This window comes from Meriones unguiculatus, chromosome 5, assembly GCF_030254825.1.
Source record: "Meriones unguiculatus strain TT.TT164.6M chromosome 5, Bangor_MerUng_6.1, whole genome shotgun sequence".
Classification (NCBI taxonomy): Eukaryota; Metazoa; Chordata; class Mammalia; order Rodentia; family Muridae; genus Meriones; species Meriones unguiculatus.
In genome coordinates, this window is record NC_083353.1 from 126,264,121 (window position 1) to 126,289,964 (window position 25,844).

Consider the following 25,844-nt stretch of genomic DNA (forward strand, 5'->3'; position numbering starts at 1 on the left):
ACTAGCAGTCCTTGTTCAAGGTCTGAGGATAATTTGTCGTGTTATCAAGCTTAGGCTTTGCCTCTATTTTATTTATACTCTGCTTAGTGATGCCATCTTTCATATAGGGCTTAAAAAGCAAATGTCGGAGCTGTCTGGAGTGTTTGGCGTGCAGTGGTCTGAGCTCAGCTGCTGGGTCCTGTGAGGGGATTTCAGGTGACTTCAAAGTGGCAATATGAATTCTATCACCTATGATGATGTGAATGTGTACTTCACTTGGGAAGAGTGGGCTTTGCTGGATCCTTCCCAGAAGAATCTTTACAAAGATGTGATGATAGAGACCTACAAGCACCTTACAGCCATAGGCTACAATTGGGAAGACCATAATATTGAAGGACAGTGTCAAAGTTCGAGAAGATATGGAAGGAATGAAAGAACACATATTTATGAGAAGCACTATGAATGTAAGCAGTATGGTAAAGCCTTGTCCCAACCCAGTGGTATCCTAATGCACAAAAGAACACATACTGGAGAAAAACCCTATGAATGTAATCAGTGTGGTAAAGCCTTTTCACAGCACGGAAATCTCGAAAGGCATAAAAGAACACATACTGGAGAGCAGCCCTTTAAATATCATCAGTGTGGGAAAGCCTTTTCACAATTGATTAATCTCCACATTCATAAAAGAACACATACTGGAGAAAAACCCTACGAATGTAGTCAATGTGGTAAAGCCTTTTCAAACCTCGGTACACTACAAGTGCATAAAAGAACACATACTGGAGAGAAACCCTATGAATGTATTCAATGCGGCAAAGCCTTTTCTCAACAGGGAAATCTCCAAATGCATAAAAGAACACATACTGGAGAGAAACCCTATGAATGTATTCAGTGCGGCAAAGCCTTTTCACAGCACTCTAGTCTACAAATGCATAAAAGAACACATACTGGAGAGAAACCCTATAAATGTAATCAGTGTGGTAAAGCCTTTGCATGTTGTAGTGCTCTCCAGAGACATGAAAGAATTCATACTGGAGAGAAACCCTACAAATGTAATCATTGTGGGAAAGCCTTTTCACAAGTCAGTAATCTCCACAGTCATAAAAGAACACATACTGGAGAGAAACCCTATGAATGTATTCAGTGCGGCAAAGCCTTTTCACAGCACTCTAGTCTACAAATGCATAAAAGAACACATACTGGAGAGAAACCCTATAAATGTAATCAGTGTGGTAAAGCCTTTGCATGTTGTAGTGCTCTCCAGAGACATGAAAGAATTCATACTGGAGAGAAACCCTACAAATGTAATCATTGTGGGAAAGCCTTTTCACAAGTCAGTAATCTCCACAGTCATAAAAGAACACATACTGGAGAGAAACCTTATGAATGTACTCAATGTGGTAAAGCCTTTTCACACCTCCGTATACTCCAAGTGCATAAAAGAACACATACTGGAGAGAAACCATACGAATGTAATTACTGTGGTAAAGTCTTTTCACAATCCGGTAGCCTCCATGTGCACAAAAAGACACATACTGGAGAGAAACCCTAGGAATGTAATCAATGTGGTAATGCCTTTTCAAAACCAATAGTCTTCAAAGGCATAAGGGAACACATAATGGAGAGATACCCTACGAATGATATCAATATGTTAAAGCCTTTGCATGTTGTAGTGGTCTTCAGAGACATAAAAGAATTCACACTGCAAAGAAACCTTATGAATGTAATCAGTGTGTTAAATGCTTTTCACAGCCCAGTTGTTTCGAAGTGCATAAAAGAACACATACTGGAGGGAAGCTATAAAAATGTAATCTGTGGGGGAAAGCCTTTTCATGAAACGGAAATCTCCAAAATAATAAAGAACACATACTGAAGAGAAACCCTGTGAATGTAATCAAGGTGGTAAAGCCTTCAAACATTGCAGTGATCTCCAAAGGCATGAAAAATTTGATACTGCAATGAAACTCAATGAATATACTCAAAGTTGTAAGGGCTTTGCACATTGCTGTGATCTCCTAAAGGCTGAAAGATTTCATACTGGAGTGAAACCCTATGAATATAACCAGGAAATCCTTTGCATGTCACATTTTTTCAAAGCCTTGAAAGAAACCATTCTGGAGAGAAATCCTTGTGAATGTTTTTAGTATATCTAAACCTTTGTACATTTCTATAGGCTTCACATTCATGAATGAATCATACTTTAGAGAAGCCCTACGAATGTGTTTAACATGGTAATTCAAGGCTTTGTGTTTTCATGTTTCATAGAGATGTAATGAAGTGGTCTAATCAGTAATCAACTGCAACTCACTACATAGGTTGATGTGATATTAACATGTATATATGATTGGACGTTCTGTGATTCTGTATGTTCCTCCTACTCATCCATTTGTCATTTCATCTTGAAGTACTGTATTCTATAGGAAATTTATACTATAAAGATTCTATATAATGTAACAACAAGGATATTTACTTAAAAAGAAACACTTCTGGTGTGTGCATGTGACAGGATTATGTGGTTTTAATCCATGTCAGATATGTAAAGAGTGGGAGACAACTTTGTCACATATCATTTGGCCATCTCAGTAGGAGGATTGAGGTCTGATTTCCAGCTTTGGACACCAAAATCCTTTCCTACAGCTCTGTTTCCCTGATGCTCCAATAAGATTGGTTGAGATATTATATCGATAAAACATTGTCTTTTTTCACATTATAAACATTGTTATGTAATAATTGATGAATTCATGGCAATTTCAATGATAAAATTTGTTTGAAAATGAAAGTGTGCAGCCAGTTCTCCTAGGCGCTGAGCCATGTGTTTAGCCCCATGAAACTGTGATGAATAGCGTTTAGGTGGGAAAGGTTGATCCTAACTTTATCTTTAATTCAGCCCTGATGACCCAGAAGAAAGAGAAGATTGAGAACATAAGAAAGTAACTTAGGCTTGGTGCTTAAAGAAGTTTCTGAGCCACTATCTTCACAAAAATATGGAAGTATCCAAAAAATGGCCAGGACAGAAACTGACAATACAAGTGTTTTAAAAGTGCCTGACCACTGGACCAAAGCCACCAGACTGAGTTCATCTCACAGGTGGTAAATAGGTATCAATGGGAGCCCACCAAGCCATATGTCAGGTATATTCTTTCTGGAGATTATGCCTAGTGCAAAGGGAGAAAATGAACTTGAAGGCATAAAGACCAACTTTTCTGAAGTGGATTGTATTCTGTTCCCCTGATGTATGCAATCATTCAGTTAGAAGCCCTGAGTGGTGAAGACTCCAGATGCTGTGGAGGTTGTTGTCAGGGGAGCCTGAGGTTCAAACAGATGCCAATAGAAGGCTGGAGAAATCAGGCATTTACAGAGACCGAGGAACATGGAGGAGATTTGGGTGTTAAAGAAAGGGAAGTAGATTTGGATGTTAAAGAAAGGATAAAAGTCCCAGAGAGCAATTAATTCTTGGGCTGTACCTGAGGAGAAGCTGCCGCCTCCTGTATTCTCTGTATTTACTCATCTGTGGTGGGTCAACTCTCCACTTCTTTCACTCTTTCCTTGTCTTCTCAGATACGTGTGCATGCCAGTCAGAATACCATGCAGGCCACCACTTGATGGTCTCAAATTGATTTTAAATCTCTCTCTCCCCACTGTCATCCCTGTAATCTCTCTGCCTGGCAGGAATTGGGATATTCTGAATAAACATTCCTGTATCTCCCTTAGGTGAACATCTAATAAATCAATGGACTCCATGGAATTCTAATCTGGTCTGGACTGTAATTGATGAAAAGACCTATTCCCCTAGTTGAGATATTTTCTGCTCGATAGCATTATGTCACTCTTTGAATACCTTACAGGAAAGAAATATGCTGAGAATGAGGGAGCAACATATAGGCAGGAAGTTTTTATATATGGCTTGGTGAGATTACTTAGTTGTGTATCTCTGCTCTCTAAACCTATTAAACCTAAAGGATGAATGTTTTACCATATGTTGTACTTCACACCTAAGACAAGCTGCTAAGGAGCCTTTTTGACAGAAGGTTTTCAGGCTTCCAGGTTCTCCCAGCATCCCTCAGTCCCTCCCTTCTAAAGGGTATGATTGGCGTTCCCCACCTCTAACCTTAAATTTTCAGTCCAGTAGAATGGGCCTGCCCTCTCCCAGAGTCTCTTCCATATGTACCCAGATGTTTTATTTTCTTCTCTCTCTGTTTTATTCTCTCTCTCTCTCTCTCTCTCTCTCTCTCTCTCTCTCTCTCTCTCTCTCTGTACATGCTTCTCTTTGCCCACATTTAGGATTCCTCCATGGTAGATTATTCCTTGGGAACTGGGAACCCTCTGAGAACTGTTTGCATAAGCTTGCAATTAAATACTTTACCATGTCTTCAATTAGCAAATATTACACGTGGGAAGAAAGAAACAGTATAACTTTATATATTCATCACTGTTCAAAATTTGTCACACTGAATAAATATGTGAATATGTTTCCAGGTTTCATTAATAATTTGTGTTATAACCATTGTTTTTCTTTTTTCCCTCACACCCTATATGTGGACTAGGGAAGGTGCATGGGGGAGATGGGGAGGGTGGGTGGAAATGGTCAGAGTTGTAAGTGGATACAACCATGATACAAAGGGAATAAATTGTAATAAATAAATAGCTTAATTAAATATATTTTCATTTTCTTTTAAAAAAAAGCAAATGTCGGTCTTGTGCTATGACCGATGGTAAATTCTAAGAGGTTAGTATAGATTTTGGCATATGTCACTACCTCACATGAATGTCCACTTTCTTTGCAGCTGGCAACCTGCAGTGACTTTTCTGTTTGTAAGAAAAAATGTTGGAGTATTTTATTTTATAATGTACAGCATAAATGCAAGTCGTCAAGCCAGTCTTGTAGTTGGAGGTCAGATAGCTTGGTAGAGTCTGTGACAATGGGTAGTCTCCTTGGAAAACACTCAACCAGGAAAACTGCAAGGAAAAATACAATTTCTTTATGGTGTTGTTTTTTTTTTCCAAATGAAATTATTTTCGACTATTAATTTATTAACTGCATACAAATTTGTTTTAGCATTTTGTTAAATTACCCAACTTTCTTCCATATTGTTCTAGACTGCAACCATAATTTCTGGACTTGGTATTAGAAGAACTATTTTTTTTTTGAGACAGGGTGTTTTAATTACTTTTCTATTGCCATGATTAAATACCGTGACCAAGGCAATTTATAAAAGAAAGCATTTAATTTGGGGCTTATGGTTTCAGAGAGTTAGAATTCATGAGCATTATGGAACATGGCAGCAATCAGGCCTAGTGTTGAGAGCTCACATCTTGAGACACAACCATAAGGCAGAGAGAGAGAGAGAGAGAGGGAGGGAGGGAGGGAGAGAGAGAGAGAGAGAGAGAGAGACTTCAACAAGGCCACACCTCCTAATCCTTCCCAAACAGTTTCATCAACTGTGGACAAAGTATTCAAACATAAGCCCTGGGAGTCATTTCCATTCAAACTGCCATGTGGCACCTCAGGCATCCCAGGTTAGCATCCCAGGTTATTCCTTGGGAACTGGGAACCCTCTGAGAACTGTTTGCATAAGCTTGCAATTAAATACTTTACCATGTCTTCAATTAGCAAATATTACTATCTTTCTCTCTGAGAGTGAATTTGAACTTCCAGTCTTCTTGCCTCTACCTCCTAAGCACTGGGATTGCGGGCATAAATATTGTCCTGGTTTAAATAGTAGGGAATGGAACCCAGGGATTTGTGCATGCAAGGCAGGAACTCTCTGAGCTGTATCCTCAGCCCCAGGTTCTGGTTCTGATTTTGCTACTATCAGATTTTTGATAAAAGGCAGTTTAGGGTCTTAGGCTTTTCATCCAGATCATCTCAGGTATATACTGGTACTGACACCAGTTTGAGCAAGTCTGAGGCTGGGGAGATAGCTCAGTTGTGAAGTGCTCACCACCTAGATACTATAAGTCTTGTAAAAGTAAAGCCCAGGTGTCATGGCACATGCTTGTAATCCCAGCACCAGGTGGAACCAGGTGGATCTGTGGGGCTTGCCAGCCAGCCTGGTTTAGGTGGTGTCAGGCCAGTGTGAGACTGAATGTATAAAAAGCTGGCTATTCCCTAAGGGACAGCATCTGAGGTCATGCTCTGACTTCTATGCTCTGACTTCTACATGCATACACCCTGTGATGGTTCCACATGCATACATGTGCTGATGACTCTTCTTGGCTGTCAACTTGACTACATCTGGAACTAAGACCCCCCCACATGGAGGGCACACCTGTGAGGAATTTTTGCTTAATTTGAAGTAGGCAGATCCACTTCTAATCTGGATCTTGAGGCAGGAGGATACACTTTTAATCTGGGCCACACCCTCTGCTGGAAGCCTATATAAGGACATGGAGGAAGGCAGCTTTTCTCTTTGCCTGCTTGCTTTGTTCTTGCTGGCGCATCCATTCCTTTGCTGGCATTAGAACATACTTTTTTGAGCTTCCAGCATCTACTGAAGACCAGCTGAGACATCCATCCTCATGGACGGAACAACTACTGGATTCTTGGACCTTACATTCACAGCCAGCCAATGTTGGATTAGCTGGACCATAGCCTGTGTATCATTCTAATAAATCTACAACATATATGGGTGTGTGTATGTGTGTGTGCATATATCCTTTAACTAGTACATGTATCCACACACAAATGAGCATACATGAATATGTGTATGTCAAAAGCAAACAAAACAGAAAACAAGTTTGACTATGTTGTGCTATTCTTTTAACTTTTTCTGGAACCTCCTCAGTGTAGGGAAAAAAGTCTGTATTCAGCACCCCTCCATTGTCACTTGCTCTTCCAGGCAGTGGCGGCCTTTTGGGTGATGTGGTAGTCCTACGGACACCAGCACCATAGGACAGCATTCACTAGTGTCTCTTCAATAGTTTACCCTGGATTATTAGACTCACTGAGGTTCTCTACTGGAGGGCCTAGGAGCTATTTCCCATCTGTAAAATACCAAGTGAGTGACCTCAAGTAATGTTTGAAATGGCCTATGTATCCCAGAATGCCTTGAAAACCAAGGAAGTAATACGTGGGCAGTATTTTAACCTGAGATACAACTAACTCATTATTAGTATTTTGACAAGTTTAAAGTTACACAAAATTTGAGAGCCAGAGACTTTCACTTCAGGCTTTTGCCTTCATATCATGCGGTACCAGTGTCAGAGGTCTGGAAATGTGTCACTAATGTCAACCAAGGCAACCCCTTGATTAGCAGAGTTCTGATTCTTCACATAGACTGTGAGTAATTTATGGTATAACTCTGTGTGTATTCATAGTCATACATAAGAAACAACATGGTCAACATCATCTTTTGAGCAGAAGATCAGTGAGGGCTTTGGTTTCCTCTACAGACACTTTGCCTCTGCACATGCCCAAATTCACTCAGGGTACAGCAGTTGTCTGATCTACTGTTTCAGTGGTTGGCTTTTCCATGTGATATCACAGAATGAGCTTCTGAGAAAATAATACCTGTGAGGCCAAGAATCAGCAAGCGGCCGTGACGTTTTCATTGTCTTAGTAGGCCGAGTCAGTGAGCGTGCTGAGGATGGTGATGGGCCTCCTGGCTTCAGGGCCACGTTAAAACTCATCTGTTTGGAGCGATCATATCTCTCCAGGTAAATGCTCTCCGCAAACTGAATTTTACGTGACTTTCCCCTCCTGTAAATAGCAATGGTATTACATCTGGGTGTGGTGTGTACATCTGTAATCCCGGCACTTGCAAGGCTGAGGCAGGAGGACAGCCATGAGTTCCAGGACAGTTTGGGCTACAGAGGGAGTCTGCCAGTGGAGTGGGTTGTCCTGGAATTGCCTCAGATTAGCTGGTGAAGAAACTGAAAAATCTTGCTTTTGTGTCACACATTTTCTGAGCAAACACAGAAACTGGGAGAGTGCCCTCAAAAGAAAGTTTTTTTATGGAGGACTTTTGGGGGGAGTAAGGAGAATAAAAGTGCTCCGGGTGGCCAAAATGGTACTGTCACAGCCCAGTGAATCTTGGTGGATTCATAGTAAATGCTTTAGGCTGGCCTTGTCCTGCTGGCTGGAGTCTGCATGGAGCAGAAAATTATTATTATTGTTATTCTCCATCTGATCCCTGTTGATGAAGTGGCCACTCAGATTGCAATTGTTAAACTAAGGAAATTCGATAAGTGACACCATGTTTACCATATAAACACCCCAAATATGGGGCTGGAGAGATGGCTCAGTGACTAAGAGCAGTGGCTGTTCTTCCAGAGGACCTGGGTTCAATTCCCAGCACCCACATGGCAGCTCACAACTGTCTGTAACTCCTGTCCCAGGGGATCTGACATCCCCTTTCAGACATACATGCTGACCAAACACCGATGTACATAAAAGAAATATAAAGAAGTAAGTGAATGAAGACCCATCCCAAATCTGCCAGCCTCTGTGCGCCTTCGCGCAAGTAAAGACTAGGGATCGATGTCAGTTGAGTGTCTTCCTCAGTAGCTGTCTACTTTATTTTTGGAGGCAGAATTTCTCCCTGAATCTAGAGCTCACTGTAACTATATTGTTTGGACAATGAGCTTCAGGCATTTTCCTGTCTCTGCCTCCCTAGTGCTAGGATCATAGGTCCATTGTGGCACACCAGGATTTTTACAGGTGCTAGAGATTTGAACTCAGGTCATCATGCTTGCACAGCAAGCATTTTACACACTGAGCCGTCTCCACCATCCTTGGAAGCTTCTTCATCTCCTTCCCCTTCGTCTTTGTCTTCCTTTTCCTCTTCTTCATTAGGTTACTTATCTACTTTACGTCCTGATCACAGCTTCCCCTCCCACCTCTCCTCCCAGTCCCCCTCTCTCACCTCAATTTCCTCCCCATCCACCCATCCTCCCTTTCTCCTCAGAAAAGTGGAGACCTCCCTTGGATATCATCCAGCCTTGGATGCAGTAGGACTAGGAGCATCTTCTACTGAGGCTGGACAAAGCCCAGTTAGGGGAAAGGGATCCAAAGGCAGGCAGCAGAGTCAGAGACAGCCCCTGCTCCCACTGAGAGTTCCACATGAAGACCCAGCTGCACAACTGTGCATAGAGCCTTGGTCCATTTCATGCACGTTCTCTGGTTGGTGGTTCAGTCTCTTTGAGCCTCTTCCTAAGGAGCGTGTAGGGAAAATAACTTTGGGTTTTGACACCTTCATTATTTAGTGTGAGAAGCAAAAATGTTCCCTTCTTCAGACCAATGCTTTGGGTGTTTTCAACATTTAGACGAGAGACGTTTCCCATTTAAACTGGGCATCAAGTGACTGAAATCCTTGAAGTCTTCATCAAAGCAGGGTGTAGACTTAAAATTTGGAACTTGAGTGAAAATTTCACGTTGTTATGAGGCTGCTATTAGAGAGTGAGGCCAGCAGATGGTGCTCTTACCTTTGCGCTCGCAAAAAATGAACTGACCCTTGAGTTTTCACGGGGCTTGGTTCAGAAACTGTTGAGAACGGCATTTTCCTATTTTTATTCAGATACAGTTTTAACAAAGCAACAAGGTTATTTTTACTGTTGTGCAGAGAGTGGGTAAGTGGACAAAACCATTCTATAGATAGTTTCCTCAACGACTGAGTTCGTACATGAAATTGTTCTGATCCATATGGACAAGAGAAAATGCTCTCCCAGCAAATGTGAATTCTAAATTGCATCAGTCCTTTCTTCCTCGTTTATGATCGCCGAATCTTAATCCGATAAGCGCAGCTGGATGTACAATAGAATGGGAACAATGCCCCTTCCTTTCTTTGTTCCCGGGGTTTCATGGTATCTCAGAAATCAAAATCTTGATGCTCCAAGGAACCTTAGTGGCCTGCTGGTTGAAGTCAGGAAGTTTCAGATGAGGCAGTCAGGGAAGGTCTGCAGGCCATCAACAACCGGTCTAATCTGAGGCCTAAGTAGATACCACAATCCACCCTCCTCAGCAGGAAGCCTAGTCACCTTCTCAGCCCACGCATGACCTTCTCTCACTCCTGCAGGTAGCCTGGAAGGTGGGGGAGCTTTGACTGATTCTGTCATGTTTGGTCTATTTTTTGGTTTATTTCATAGACTTTATATACAAAGGAGCTAATGGTTCTAGCAATGACTCACAGTGCCCAAACCAGGCAAAAAAAAAAAAAAAAAAAAAAAAAAAAAAAAAAAAAAAAAAGTAACAAGAAAGACAATTTTCCTCCTAGAAATAGTTCATTTAAAGAGCGGGTGTGCACATCTTTAATTTGATTTAATGGAATCAAGGTGAATGTACCAGGGCTTTGCAGGTGTAAAATGTCAAAGTGCTGAGCTAGCGAGCTACTCAGCTCTTTCTGTGTAGTCAGCTCTTTTGCTCTGGGCATTTGTGGTCAGGGAACACAGAGATTAGTGGGGACTAGAACAGGATATCTACACAGAGATAGGGTATACTAGAATAGGATGTCCACTTAGCCTAACGCCATAGGAAGCCCTTCCTGCCGCAATCAAAGAATCACAAGGTTTTCAGTATGAAAGGTAAAAGTAAAAGCTTCTAATTTCTTCATTGTTAAGATCAGATGAAATGGGTGCATGCGTTTGCCTGGTTAGCAGAATATCCAAGTTCAAGCCATTTTTATCAGGGTAACTTGTTCATCACGATCAGAGTGGCAAAAACAGAGGAATGGAAAGGAGCCAGAATTAGATGAAGGCCTCTGGTCTCCCTTCTAGCGGATACGGCTGAGATGTTGGTGTTTATGCGTGTGAGGTCCACCTGAAGATGAGTCCCATTTACCATTCACTTCCTCCATAGGGAGGGGACCCAATTCCCCAGGCTGTGTAGGGACCTAGCCTTTGTCACAGAAGCTCTGTGGTTTCTTAGGTACTGTGGGAGCAGCGGCAGCTGTCTCCTCTACCTCTACCATTGTCCTGGACCTGGAACCCCTAACTTCCAACCTTGGGAGATTAGCTCTCTTTAGGGTCTAGTGTGGCATACAAACATGCCTCTGCTTTGTAGCTCAGAGAGAGCCCTGCAGAGGCCGACCACTGGGGAGAGGTCTGGGAGGGACAGGGAAGGGTGAAGAGAGAGGCAGGGGAGGGAGCAAAGACAATATGTGTGAGAATTTTGTGTGTGTGTGTGTGTGTGTGTGTGAGACATCACTGTGTCCTTAAACTGATTGTTGTAGATTTCTAGAGCCAGCTGCAGAGGCTGGAGTTCCATTGCATCACAGATGCTTCCTGTCTGCCCCTCCCGCCTCTGCTGGCTTCTTCTTGTTGGGGGTACTATAGAACAGGCTCCCTATGGAGATGTCCAGCCTGAGGCCCCCTGTGGACCTGCGTCAAGGTGACAGAAGCCTCAGAAGGGGGACGGCTAAGTAAAGCACTGAATTCCAAGGATTCGAACCTCAAGCTAAGTCCTGCCACACTTATCATAAGATCTTATCTGTCGGCTTGGCCTCCCTGGGTCAGATCAATGGATCTGAACTCCAAAACTGTCTGCTTTGCTCCCAGGGAATTTGGAACACAGAAGGATGTCTTGGAAAAGATGGGGAAAGTCTTTTATTCTTTTGGACAAGAGGGTTAAGACTCACACTAATTTCTCCCCACCAGACCTGTTCTATGATACGTGTTTAGGATGGGCGATGATACTGGAAGAGGCCTCAGAAGACTCAAGTCCACAGGCTGCCCCTTCAGTTGTTTACGGTGACTGGGTCCCTGAGCTCCTGCTGGGTGGAAAATAGGCTGCGTTTAACTGAGACTAGAGAGTGTGTGGGTGGGAGTGCTCCCCCCTCCCCAGGAGTGATGCCTTTCCCCTTCATCAAATGCTTATTGCTTTGCAGTGTTGTATTGCAAACTTGGTTTCCTGTGTTCTCAGAGCCCTCAGCTTCCTATAAAATAGAATTTCCACTGGCTGCCTGCTTGCTCCTGTGGGATGCTGGGGAAGTCCCTGGGTTAATTTATGCTAAGTGCTTTGTTAGAGTCAATTATAATACTAATGGGGGCTATTAAGACATTGCCCAGACAGTGGACTGTTCCCCCATTTCCTTCTAGAAGAGTTTTTCTCAATGTCTCTTTTGAAGTAGGATTTGTGCTAGATGATAAATGTAAATTAGCAAACATTTCTGTGAAGCAATTGCGATGCGGAGGAAAAACATCCTTGATTGACTCACTTGGTCTCTTTCTTCCCAATGTGGTCCTCAGACTGCTGAGTTCTGTACGGTGCTTCTCTTCTGCTTCACACCAAGCTGCGGGAGCCCACTAGACATTTCTCTTCCCAGCACTGTCCTGGGGGCATCTTGCTACTGTCCTGAGAGGGGCTGCAGTGGGAGTCTGGACCAGGGGGGAAACCAGACGTTAGTGTCCATTCACATTTACCAGTGTGCAAATGACAAAGCCACATGCAAGCTAGACCATTATATAATTTATCTTTAAAAACGACTTCAAAGATTTGTAGGATCTTTTACTTCAGCTTTGTGCAGAGATAGAAATAGATAGATAGATGGTGGGAAGGGTGTGTTTTAGAGATTTATAGTTGGGATTCATTCCATCACCTTCAATAAGCATTAATAACCAGTGTCACCATTAATTTTGTGAATGAAAGTTAATTGCTTATGTGTCAATGACAACATTGTTACAGCAGGAAGCCATTTTGTTTTCAAAAGAAAACTGGGGATTGAAGAAATGGCTCAATGGCTAAGAGCACTTGACTGCTCTTGCAGACCTGGGTTGCATTCCCAGCACCCACGAGGTAGCCCATAGCTGTCTGTGACTCTGGTTCCAGGGGGATCCAATGTCCTTTTCTGGTCTCCAAGGCTCTACATGCATATAATAAACATACATATATGCAGACAAACATCCTCATACACATAAAATAAAAAAAAAATCCTTAAAAAGCTCCTGAAAAGACTCCCTATCAAAGAAAATAAGGGAAAGCCCATGTTGGAAGACGATGTATGGAGAAAGAATGAGGATTACTATTTGAACCCTATATCCAGGTTTTAAGACAGTCTGCTTGTACCTTCACTCTCACTGTCCCTCCACCCCAGCTCTGCTGTGGGTAAGTTCCCTGAAATATAAACTGCTTTGACATTTTGACTTTTGTAGGCCTGGACCTCCCTGGGTAGCCGAGGATGGCCTTAAACCCCTGACCCTCTTGCTTTCTCTTTCCAAATTCTGAGATTAAGGAGTGTGCCACCCCCCCCCACCCTTGGCCAATGATCACACACTTTAAAGGCTGAGCTAAATTTTGAAGAGGCATTAAGAAAAATGGTGGGCTAACGACTCCAGAGGCTGCAGAAAGCAAGATCCCGTCTTTCCCCAAGCCAGCCGTCTCATTTGAACAAGCGTTCCTTGCTTGACTCAGGGCATCACATCACCATCCAGGGATGCCTCATGCTCCCTGGAACCACCTGGAAGGTGAGGGCGTAGTTTTCTGTATGATGCTCTGAGGTTTTGAAGCTGGTTTTCAAAAAGCATATGTACTTTAAATCCAGGGTTCTGTTAGTATATCAGATTTCATTGCTTCAAAAAAATAAAAAATAAAAAAACAAACAAAAAACTGGAAAAGGTCTTTACATGGAAAGTTAAGTAAAATGATGGGGATGGTCAGAGACTGTAGTTAGTCGAGGGGGCACTGCAGAGTTCTCATTTGGGTGGCAAAAACACATGATAAAAGGGGAGGAAGAGTTCATTCCACAGCTCGAGGGTGCAGTCCAGCCTGGTGGGGAAAGTCAAGGCAGCAGAACGCACAACGTGTGGTTCCGTAGCACCTGCAGTCAGGAAGGAGAGACGCATGCTGGGACTCAGCTCCTTTTCTCCCTGTACCTCTCTAGTGTGGGCTAGTTTTTATTTTATTTTTATTATTTTTTTAAAGAGAGGAGAACCTCCCCTATCAGTGGACTTGGGGAGTGGCATGCATGCAGAAAGGGGAGGGAGGGTGGGATCGGGAGGGGAGGAGGGAGGGGCTTATGGGGGGATACAAAATGAATAAAGTGTAATTAATAAAATAAAATAAAATAAAAAGATACAATGTTCTGTCTGCATGTACACCTGCTCGCCAGAAGAGGGCACCAGATCTCATAGATGATTGTGAGCTAGCCATTGAACTCAGAACCTTTGGAAGAGCAGCCAGGGCTTATAACCTCTGAGCCATCTCTCCAGCCCTGGGCTAGGTTTTTTTTTTTTTTTTTTTTTTTTTTTTAACATATTTTTTTATTGATTATTTGGGAACTTTGCATCATGAATCCTGACCACACGGACTTTCTAGCCCTGCTAGGTGCATCCTCTATCCTCATGACCCCCTCCCCCAAATAAAAGAAGGAGAAAAAAGAAACTAGTCCAATCTGTGTTGCCCATGTCCTCACTGGAGTATTTCAAACTCCCAATATCCAACGACTTAAAGAAACCTGAATCTGCCAGGTGTGGTGGCATGCACCTATAATCCTGGCATTTGGGGAGGCAGAGGCAGGCCAGCCTGCTCTACAAAGCAAGTCCAGGACAGCCAAGGCTACACAGAGAAACCCTGTCTCAAAACAAACAAACAAACAACAAAAACAAAACAAAACAAGAAAACTGAGTCCTTCCCCCACCAGAAGCCATCAGATGTCAAAAGCAATCACAATCTTAAGAGTCCTCTTTGATGGTTTCCTGTCTAGGCTGTTGCTTTTTGAGGATGGGGTGGGGGTGGGAGTGGAGTGGGGGTGGGGCTTGGGTTGTCAGAGAAGGCTTCTATGTCCCTATTTCTCTACTGTGAGACTGGAGTCATTGACACCACTGCAAAAGTAGCTTCCTCGCCCTTTACAGTCAGTGGGAGCACGGACCATGGTTTCTGGGAACAGTACGGACTGTGGCCATACACATAGTCTCCAGTGTCAGGACTGATCACAGACATCAACACGGCCCCTTGCTGCAGCACGGGCCATGGACACCATCATAGCCCTTGGAAGCAACACAGGCCAAGGACACCAACATGGCCTCAGGCCAGCTCAGGCCACTCACATCATGGTCCATGGACATCAACATGGCTTCAGGGTGCAGCACAGACCACAGACATCTGCATAACTCTTGGACATGAGCCTTGGCCATTAACACAGCCTCTGGCTGCAGTAGGACCCCAGACCCAGACATGGCCCTAGGTGGCAGCAGGGATGTCATGACCACAGGTGTCAGCACAGGCCACTTATCTCAATGGTTCCTGGTGGCTGCTGACTAGTTTTATGGCAACTTTACACATACTAAAGTCATCTCAGAAAAGGAGACCTCAATTAAGAAAATTCCTCCATATCTTGTTTGATTTTTTTTTTTTTTGGCTCTGATGGAGTGTGATCACGGCTCATGATGTGAAGTTCTAAAACCTCACTCAGGATGATATATATATATATATATATATATATATTTTTTTTTTCATTCATTTGCCTGTAAATTTCACGATATCATTGTTTTTAACAGCTGAATAATACTCCACTGTGAAAACATTTTGCTATCCATTCTTTATCCAAACATGGTATGCATCACTTATAATTTGACATTATCTGTAAAGTAAAGGATAACCGTACTACAATCCAGAGAAACTAAGTAAGAAGGAGTGAACATGGGGAGGCACATAAGTCTCCCCAGGGAAGGGGGTATAGATCATGGGTGGTGGATGGGGTAGGGATGGGAACAGAAGGGATCATGTGAGGGGAGGCTAGAGGGAGAGAGAGTATTGGGAGACACAGCTGGAATTGGGGGGAGGCATCTCAGAGACAAGCTAGAATTCTAGTGCAATGGAAACTCCCAGGAGTCTACAAGGGTGATCCTAACTAAGACTGTTAGTTCTGAGGGATAGAGAGCCTGAGCCAGCCATTTCCTGTAACCAGGCAAGACTTCCGGGGGAGAGATGGGTACACCACCCCAGCCACCAAACCTTTGACCTACAATTTGTCCTGTCTACAAGATATGATGGGGGTAAAGTTGGTGAAGAAATTGCGGGAATAGCAACCACTGATGGGCTCAGCTTGAGACCCATTTGATGAGAGGGAGCCTGCCCCTGACACTTCTTGGAGGGCCAGGACCCAGAGGCTGGATAGGCCAGACACCTAAGATAGAACCAAGAATGACTGGAAAAAAATTGGTGAAATGATTCCTAATGATATTCTGGTGTGTTCACAGATTGGTACCTAGCCCAACTGTCACCAGAGAGGCTTCAGCCAGCAACTGATGGATACAGACGCCAACACTGGCATCCAAACATTAGGCGGAGTTTGGGGAATCCTGCAAAAGAGGGGAGGAGTGTAAGAGCCAGAGGGGTCACCATAAGGACACCACAAATAAAACAAAACCCTACAGACTTAATCTGGGCTCACAGGGGCTCACAGAAACTGAACTGACAAACAGGAAGCCTGCATGGGACTGACCTACGCCCTCTAAATATATGTTACAGTTGTGTAGCTTGGTCTTCTTGTGGGACTTCTAACAGTGGAAGCAGGGGCTGTCTCTGACTCTTTTACTGGGTTTTGGGACACTTTTCCTCCTACTGGGTTGCCCTGTGCACCTTAATAGGAGGGGAGGTAGGTGCCCAGTCTTACTTCCGTGTAATATGTCATGGCTGGCTGATATCCATGGGAGGCCTGCTGTTTTCAGAAGAGGAATGAAGGAGGAATGGATAGGGATATAAAGGGGAGGCTGTGTGTGGGGGTACTGGGAGGAGAGGAGGGAGGAGGAACTTTGGTTAAAATGTAAAAAAAAAAAATGCTGCTGTAAGATCAGGATGTAGGCAGGCCTAAGGCACTTTTTAACTAGTGATTGATGGAGGAGGGCCCAGCTCAGTAAGGGTGGTGCCATCCCTGGGCAGGTGGTCCTGGGTTGTTGGGGGTTGGTCTGGTGCTATGTATTCGAATGCTCATTTCAGTGTCTCGAGATCTGGTTACTGCCCTGCCATGGATATTGTTATAATGTTGAACTATCTCCTGTAACCATGTGATGAGAAGGAATGTTTCCCAATTATCCCTGATTGGCTGATTAAAAGGCTTACACCTGAACAGGAGAAAAAGTGGTAGGTGTGGCTAAGCTTCATGGGCTTTGGATCATGGGAAGAGGGAGCCCAGAAAGAGGAGAAGAAGGAGGGGAATGCCATGGGTGAGCATAGAAAGAAGCACATGGCAGGCATGGATGGAGGAAGTAGCCCAGATGAAGAATAAGCATTTATGGAATTATGGATGGGATATAGCCTGGAATTGGGTTGGGAGATGAAGGTAGTTTAGAGGGTTAATATCTGCTATGGCCCAGGTGATATAAGGGTGTTCTAAAATCAATCAGGTATCTGTGTCTTTCATTGAATGTGATAGTGGGTTATATATACCACTGCAATAATTATAGGACTAATAATAAACATTACTAGACCCTACCATTAATTAACAGCAACACTGATTTCTGTAAGAAAGCAGGCTGAGTAAGCCATGGGGAGCAAGCCAGTAAGCAGCACTCCTCCATGGCCTCTGCATCAGTTCCGGCCTCTGGGTTCCTTCCCTGCTTGAATTTGCCCTGGCTTCCTTCAGTGATATACTAATGATATGGAAGTGTAAGCCAAATAAACTCTTTCTTCCCAAAGTCGCTTTGGTCATGACATTTTAACATAGCAATAGTAACTAACTAAGACACCTCTTAACATTTTATTAAAAAAAATAAATTATGTATCTATGTGCATGTCTGTATTTAGGTTGGTGCATATGAGTACAGGTTCCCGTGGAAGCTAGTAGAGGGTTCTGGGTCCCCTCGAGCTGAACTTGCAAGCTGCTGTGTGAACTCTGGTCTCCTGCAAGACCACACACACACTAAACCCGCAGGCCATTTCTGAAGCCCTTGCCTTCTTTTTATTCAATCTGAAACTCCATCCCATGGAATAGGATAGCCCACGTTTAGGGTGGGCCTTTCCTTTTTAGTTTACAAAATCTAGAAATTCCCCTCACAGACATACCCGAAAGTGTGTCTCCTAAGTGATTCTAGGTCCTGTCAAGCTGACTGTCAGAATTCACCATCACAATTGCTAATGTCCACCCTTTAAGGACCAGCCAGCTACTTAGATCTGGATTCCCCAAGACATGCCTCACAAACCCTCAGGAAGACGCCCCCAGCCTTGTCACTGGTGAAGGCTCTGGTCCTGGCTTTGTCTAAATGTGTCAGGATCTGATGTGAGCCACAGATGGACAGTGCGAGCCATGCACCAGGGCAGGAGATGTCATCCACCATGGGCTTTCTAGCCCTTTGGTTCTGTATGTGCTGCAGATCTCCTCCTCTCTCCCTAGCTAGAGAACCAGAAATTCACCATCAAGCTTATATATCATGATCTACCTGGAAACCGTTACAACCGGTTCCTAATCTACTTAGAAAGGGTGTTTGTGTATTTGAAGTTGAGAGACAGAAATGACTGGCTTTCCCTTTAGGCTCATGTCATGGTTCATGGACTGAGGCACAATTTCTTCGAAGTCAGTGTAACCTTTCGAGTTCATCTCACTAGCCCAATTTAAGGAAAGAAAAATGGCGGGAAACTGGGCAAGCAGCTCACACCTGCAGTCCCAAGACCCTGGAGAGAGAGGCAGGGAGATCAGATGTTCAGAATCATTCTTGATGACCCAGGGAGTTGGAGGCCAGCTTGATCCTTTCTTAAAAAAAAAATACACAGTAAAGATAATTATTTAAATTTTGCATCTGTGGCCATTTGTGAATTGAGATATTCAAGTTCAGTTACTGTAGGTCCATGCGCTGACATGAGTTTGTTAAAGTAGTTATTAAACAGTCAATGCTTGAGGTCAAATGTGTGCATATGAAATAGGGAAGAATTTAAAACAACGAAGGACTAGAAATAATGAGAGTTATTCTAGGTGTAGCCAACTGTGGGTTGAGTTTGGCCAGCAATAGCTATGAATGAGACCTAACACAAAACCACAAAGCTTATTAAAACATGAGATTCATTTCTACAATTCTTTCCCAATTCAACAGTGAGGTTCTTTTTTATTCTTTTTTATTTTTTTATTTTTATTTTTTATTTTTTTTCCCATAATGTGAGGTTCTTTTTAAAAGCAGGTTTGTTTTCATATGTGTGGATGCTGGTCTGTGTGGGTTTGTGTGTAAGTTCAGTGTCTGAGACTGTCAGGTGGAGGAGCTGAGGGTTCCTGGAGCTGAAGTTACAGGTTGTAAGCTGCCTGATGTAAGGGCTGGGAACCGAACTCGGCTTCCTGGCATGAACAGTCTGTGCTTTTTAAAACACTGAGCCATCTCTCCAGCCCTGTGTGGTTTCAGAGCGTGAATTTTAAAAATGACAATATTGTGCCATGTGTGAAACTGTGGCGCAGGGCTTTGGAGGGATTGTTGGAGAAAATATCTCACATGACTTGTGAGAGTCAGAGGCAGGGGTGAGTACAGAGGGTCTGAGTCTGGCCTCGTCTTCACGGGGCAGCCATCATATCATATACAGTGTTATGAATGAGCAGTGAGTGGAGAGCTGCAGAGATCCAAGGAAGAGGAACTTGGAAGACAAACATTTGGTGTTAAATTTTGACATATGGTTCTGAGGCTTAACATCATGGTGTGTGTTGACAGCATCAAAGTACATAGATTTATGAACTTGGAAATCATTTAAAATTCTGGAAAGAGCAGATGCCATATGTCCTAGCTAAGATTTACAACGCAAACCCTAGACCACACTTCCTTTTCCTTCATCTCTCCCCCCCTTTCCATCTCTCCGTGTTTCCCTCATCTCTCCTGTCCACCAACCACCATGGACAGAATTTATGGAGCCTGTTATTTCCGCTCAGATATCCACCTACCATCACCTTCCTGAGTGCTGGTTTACAGGTCCTATTTAGTTACACCTTTATGATCATGGCGTCTGGCTCCATGGTGTCATGGGCTCCTAATGAAGACTGTCTCATTTTATTCTCAGTTCTCTTATTTTTCTTTCCCCAATTTTGGCATGCATAGAAGTGTGTGCTATATACACATCTATTTGTATGTGTGTGGGCACGTGTGTCTATGTATGTGTGCATGTGAGCATGGAGGCCTGAGGTTGAAATGAGTGTCTTCCTTGGTTGCTCTCCACCTTTTGATTTATTGAGACAAGCTGTTTCACTAACCCTAGCATTCTCCAACTCCTGATGGTCTAGCTAACCCCCCTATACTTCCCTTGTCTCTGCTTCCTGAATACCTGGAATACGGGCAGCTGCCATTTCTGCTCACATAAACCCTCCTTACATGGATTCTGGGGACCCAAACTTTGTTCAAGACTGTGGGAAAGTGTTTTATCCACTGAGCTGTCCCCAGAGCCCAGTTTTTTTATTTTCTTTTCAAAATCATTTTTATTCACCACACTTTCTCATTCCAAAGCCCTCTAGCTCTCTTTGCAAATGCAAAAAAAAATTTTTGTTGCTGAGACCAACGACCTGACCGAAAGCAACTTACGGGAAGAAGGGCTTGTTCTGTGGGGAAGGTCATGCTGATATGAGCTTGAGGCAGTGGGTCAAATTACATCCACAGTTAGGAAGCAGGCAAAGATGAATCCTGGGGCTCATTCTCTTCCTCCTTTTAATTCAGTCTTGGACCTCACCCCAGGCAAGGATGCTGCTCACATGTGTGCATGCATGGGGAGGGGGTGTGGGGGAGACCTGGGGGGTGTCTTTCCATCTCAGTTAAGCTCTTTGAAGACTTATCTGTAGACATGTCCAAAGACTTGCTAATGTTTTTGTCATAATTTATGGTAATAAAACCTGGACAATTCGTGATCCTTTGAAGTTGACAGTCTCTATTAGCTATCACATGTACTACTACACTCTTGGTTAGAGTGAAAAGGAGCATTAATAATGACTTTCTAAGACTCCTGAGTGTCTCTGCTGTTGCTGTCAGTAGTTCCTCAGCTAGGGTTTGAGTGCATGGACCCTTTCCCACTCTCTGCTAGCACGTTGACTAACGTGATCTGTTGCCGGTCTGGTGCAGGCAGCCACAAGCTCAGGCCCTCATGTGATGCAACAAGAACTCTTATCCATGGAGCCGCCTTCCAAATCCTGTCACAGCAGTTTCTAGGAGGGTCCTTTCTGGGACTGACAAAAGAGACTACATTAAACAAGATTTTATTTTTTATGCATAGAAATGTTTGCCTGTATGTCTGTCTGTGTACCACATGTATGCCTTGTACCTGTGAAGGCTAGAAAGGGTATCAGGTCCCCTGGAACTGGAGTTACATGTGGTTGTGACCCACCGTGTAGGTGCTGGGAATCGAACCCAGATCTTCTGAAGAGCAGCATGTGCTCTTCACTGCTGGGCCATCTCTCCCATGCTGCCAAAGGGACTTGTGTCATCAGGGTTTTACTCTGCTGTTGCTTCTCTTCTATTCTGTTGGTGGTGACTCTCCTTCAAGTAGCAAGTCAACACAGTTCTCATCACTGTTGAATGCTGGTGTGCAGATGCATGAGTAGAGCATTTAGCATCTCTAGTGAGGCTCTGTGTTCATTGCTGTGTCATCCATGATGCTGCTTTCTAAGCATTCCCCCATTAGTTGTGGGAATACATCCTAGTTTCTGTGAAGTAGCATCTTTCCATTCGAACAGCTTTGAAAAAAATAAATACGTCTCAGCTTCACCAGTCATACTTAATTCTGAGAATCTTCAGGATTATGATAAATGGATATTAAAGATGAAATATTCTGGTCTAGAGAGCGAGCTCAGTCGGTCAAATGCTTGTGGTGCGCACATGAACACACACACACACACACAAGCTGGGGACAGTGGAATCCCAGTGAAGGGAAGATGGAGACAGGCACATCACTGGTGGTCATTAGGCTTCCCAGCCTAACCTGCTTTGGAGAGCTCCAGGCTAACCCCTTCCCCAAACAAACGCCAAGTAAAGCTCAGGGAGGAACACGCACACCTGCTCGTGCCCCTGGACACACATACAGAATACGGCTAAGGCAATTATAAAGCTGGGCTAGGATGGAGAGCCAGAGGCTTCAGCCAGTCATTGTGCTGAGCCACACCCCTCTGTGGTTGTGCCTGGTTTATTCTCAGCAAGTATGCCCTTGCACACTGAAGAGCAAAGGGAGCAAGGGCTATGTGCACCAGCTGTTGGCTGTCATGTCATGGCCAGCTTCAGGATGACAGTGATCCCTGATGGCATCTTTGAGCCATACATCAGAGACCTTTTCCACCTTGAACTTCTTTTTTTTTTTTCTTTTTTTTTTTAATGTGATGAAATTCATATTTTATTTTATTTTTTTTATCAGTTACATTTTATTAACTCTGTATCCCAGCCGTGTCCCGATCCCTCATTCCCTCCCAGTCCCTCCCTCCCTCCCTCATCTCCACCGTGCCCCTTTCCAAGTCCACTGATGGGGGGGACCTCCTCCCCATTCATCTGATCCTGTTTTATCAGGTATCTTCAGGACTGGCTGCAAAGCCCTCCTCTGTGGCCTAACAGGACTGCTCCTCCCTTCGGGGGTGGGGAGACCAAAGAGCCAGTCATCGAGTTCCTGTTAGAAATAGTCCCTGTTCCCCTCACTTTGGGAAACCAATTGGTTACTGAGCTACCACAGGCTACATCTGAGTGGAGGTTCTAGGTTATATCCATACATGGTCCTTGGTTGAATGTCAGTCTCAGAAAAGACCCTGTGCCCAGATATATTTGGTCCTTGTGGAGCTCCTATCCTTTCCCCATCAGACTAACTCCCCTTCTTTCTTATGATTCCCTGTACTCTGCCAAAGGAAGATGGCGACTAGCACACACAGTTTCTGAGCAGTGGGATACCTGATCTTCTGAGTTGGAGAATGGAAGGACCCCCAACCCAGGAAAACCACAGCGAGGCTTTCTGAACACCTTGAACTTCTTATTCTGTGAGAAAATAAAGTCTCTGAGCACAGGAACCTGGGATCAGACACACTTAATGGCCCATGGAAGAAGCTCAAAGTTAAGTTTTATGGTTCAGTGTTTTCATTGCACTCCAAAAACATTTATCAAAGAATTGGGAGGATGGGGCTGGAGAGATGGTTAAGAGCACTGACAGCTCTTGCAGAGGACCAGGGTTCAGTTCTCAGCACCTATTTGGCAGCTCCCAGCTGTCTGTAACTCCAGTTCCTGAGGATTCATTGTTCCACAGGCACCAGGCATGCAAGTAGTGCACTGACACACATGTAGGCAAAACACCCCTTCATTGTGGGGTGTTGAAGAGATGGCTCAGTGGTTAAGAGTGCTTTCTCCTCTTCCAGAGGATCGGAGCTGAGTTCTGGGCACCCATGTTGAATAGCTCACAACCTCATACCAACCGCAAGGAGTCCTCAGGCAGCTGCACACATGCACACACATACACAATGACGATGATGACGAAATTGCATGGAGTGAAAGAAATGAGATATTAGTGCCTGCTACCAAGAAAGTCCCAGTCTTTGAGGAATATAAAATACAGTACCAAACAATCTTAATGAACTCATCTTAATGACAACATCTAAGAGTTGGTGAAAGACTTGACTCCCGTGAGCTCTTACCCTGCACACAAAGCCCTTTCTTCATGGTTCCTGATTTTAGCCCTGCTTTATTTATACTGCTAAGGGGTCAGGGTTCAGAGAGGACATATTGCTTGTTGAAGATGACCCCGTTGGTCACTGGGCTGGGACTAAACCCAGCCGGTTATACTCACAGTCCCTTATCACTTGTGCTGCTTTGTCTGCTCTGAGCACTGTCTTGTAGAATGTTCCCCCATTTCTTCTGCACCTGGGTAAAGACATGTGCAATCAATGGCAGATGCCACGTCATCCCAGGAACAACAGTGACTAGGCTTATGTGACAATCTGACCTGCATGAGGCATCAGTGATTTCTGTTCAGTTGATGGAGAGCAAGCCTCATCTCACTGGAAATAAAGGATCATTTCTCTTTTCTTCATGTTTTTGTTTCTGTCTTTGTAAGACACAAAAGTTTCTCTGTGTAGCCTTGGCTGTGAGGGACTTGCCTTGTAGACCAGGCTGGCCTTGAACTCACAGAGATTCACCTGCCTCTGCCTGCTGAGTGCTGGAATTACAGGAATGTGCCACCATGCCTGGTTCTCTCTTTTTATTCTTGGAATCCAAACACAAGGGATTATTTTATAGTAAAATATGGATGTTCATGGCCTAGGACTATGGATTCAGGTTGCCCCCAATAAATTGTTTTAATGTAGAAATGGATTCATAACATTTAAAAATAGTTATAGGACAAAAGAAAGTCCTAAATCAAGGCATTTTCCAAATGCTTTTAGTGTAGCCTGCAGGTTGTTGGGGAATCTCTGCTATTGGTCTCATTTGTTATTTTATGACATTGTTTAGTTCCTGGGTTGGTGGAGTCTAGTTGTCTGTAAGTTAAAACATTCTCAAAGATTTTACTTGATAGTTACCAAGATGTTAGGTCAAACACAGAAGCCAATAGATGGCTGTTAAGGGGGTGGAAGATAGCCCAAGATACTTTGCGTCTGGGTCTGCAGCATTCCAACTCTTCACGATAAGCTTTATAGGGCTTTTAACTTGGGTGTGACTCGCCACCCTCTTCTCCTGCCGTGGGTGGGGTCGGGTATTTCCAGTTCCTATTTCTTTTACCTGAAAATTGTTGATTTCAAGGAAGGGATGCTTTTCTGTGAGAGGTTACAATATAACCCTGTTCTCTGGAGATTTCCCTCTGAGGTTTAAATGGCTGAATCCCAGCTAGGGATTGGGTTCAACTACAGGAGTGGGAGGAACATTTATGTTTAATTTCCATGTTGTCTGATCTTATGATTATGTGTTACATCTTTTCTAGTTGTAATAATAGCTTTATCTGTCTCAGTGCTGGGAATCAAAGCCATGGCCCCAGACATGCAAGGCACGTAGCTACATAGCTCCAACCACCACATTCTTGATGCTCCCAGAATGTGCAGCCGGTCCTGTCCTCTGAGATCTGGAACTCTCTAGCTCACCCAGCCTAAGCCCTGGTCTTAAATTTGATATAAAACAGTTATCTCATTTGTCAACTGAATGGCTTCTGTACCAGTTTTCCCCTGAATGTTTCAAAAGTCAAAAAGAATAGTCTCGCCATCTTCCTCTGGTGTTGTTCATAGTTCTGGAGAGAGAGAAAAGCAATTAAACAGCACAGCTGTGTGGGCATGCCTGCTATCATTTACCAAGTCTGCGCCAGGCACACATTTTCATTGTCTTCTTTCTCCATATGGAATCTCATTGTTTCTTTTAATTTTTTAAAAACCGTGTTTATGTAAGATGGAATGTTCTTTAGCTGGCATGAATTCCAGCTGCATTTGATATGTGGCAATGAATTTTTAGAGGAGAAAGCCCCTTTTATTGTAGAAAATTTACTTAGAATAAGCCGTATCCTTGCTATTAAAATGGCTGAAGCGCTGAGTCTAAGTTAGGTGATTCTACGGGAGTTTTTCCTATGCCGGTTTGAGCTGTCCCCTCAATCCGTGCAGCTCAGGACGTGTGTTATGTTTGGGAACTACAAGATACTGTAGTCCTTGCGTGGGCATGTAGGAGTTCTCGTTTAAAGCCGAGGCAAGTCCACACTTCTTAGGTCAGTGATGCTATTTCATATGATGGGATTTGGGGCTGGGAGCTCCGCAGCCAGCCTGGTTGCTTCCGGTTTTGTGTCTGGGCTCCTCCTACATCTTTCCCTGCTTCTCTTCAGCCCTTCTGCTTCCCTGGGTGCCACCCGCTTTAGTCCCTGAAAGGGTTCCTCGGATTGTCAAGGCTGTGCGGCTGGCTTCTTTACACCTCTAGACAGCAACATCTCAGGACTCCAGAGCAACTGAGGCTAAATCTACAAAGCCCTGGGACCTGGGATCAGACTCCGAAAGAAACTGAGAAGCTGAACCCGTTAAGGAAAGTTTTTACCTTAGAGTTCAAGTCTGTGT

The 25,844-nt window shown here is 43.8% G+C and overlaps 1 protein-coding gene across 4 annotated transcripts; it reads left to right on the plus strand.

Annotated features, from left to right (window-relative positions):
• The first annotated feature begins 214 nt into the window (after window positions 1-214).
• Window positions 215-4,329, plus strand: LOC110566092 (zinc finger protein 120-like). Of its 4 annotated transcripts, XM_060383378.1 has the most exons (3): window positions 215-419; window positions 756-977; window positions 1,062-4,329. In XM_060383378.1, the coding sequence occupies exons 1-3, from the start codon at window positions 215-217 to the stop codon at window positions 1,529-1,531; spliced, it is 897 nt and encodes a 298-aa protein (XP_060239361.1). In that variant the 3' UTR covers window positions 1,532-4,329. The 4 variants fall into 4 exon arrangements, with proteins under 4 accessions (XP_060239361.1, XP_060239360.1, XP_060239359.1 ...); XM_060383377.1 differs by having other exon boundaries at window positions 756-4,329; XM_060383376.1 differs by having other exon boundaries at window positions 215-405; window positions 742-4,329.
• Window positions 4,330-25,844: the final 21,515 nt, after the last annotated feature.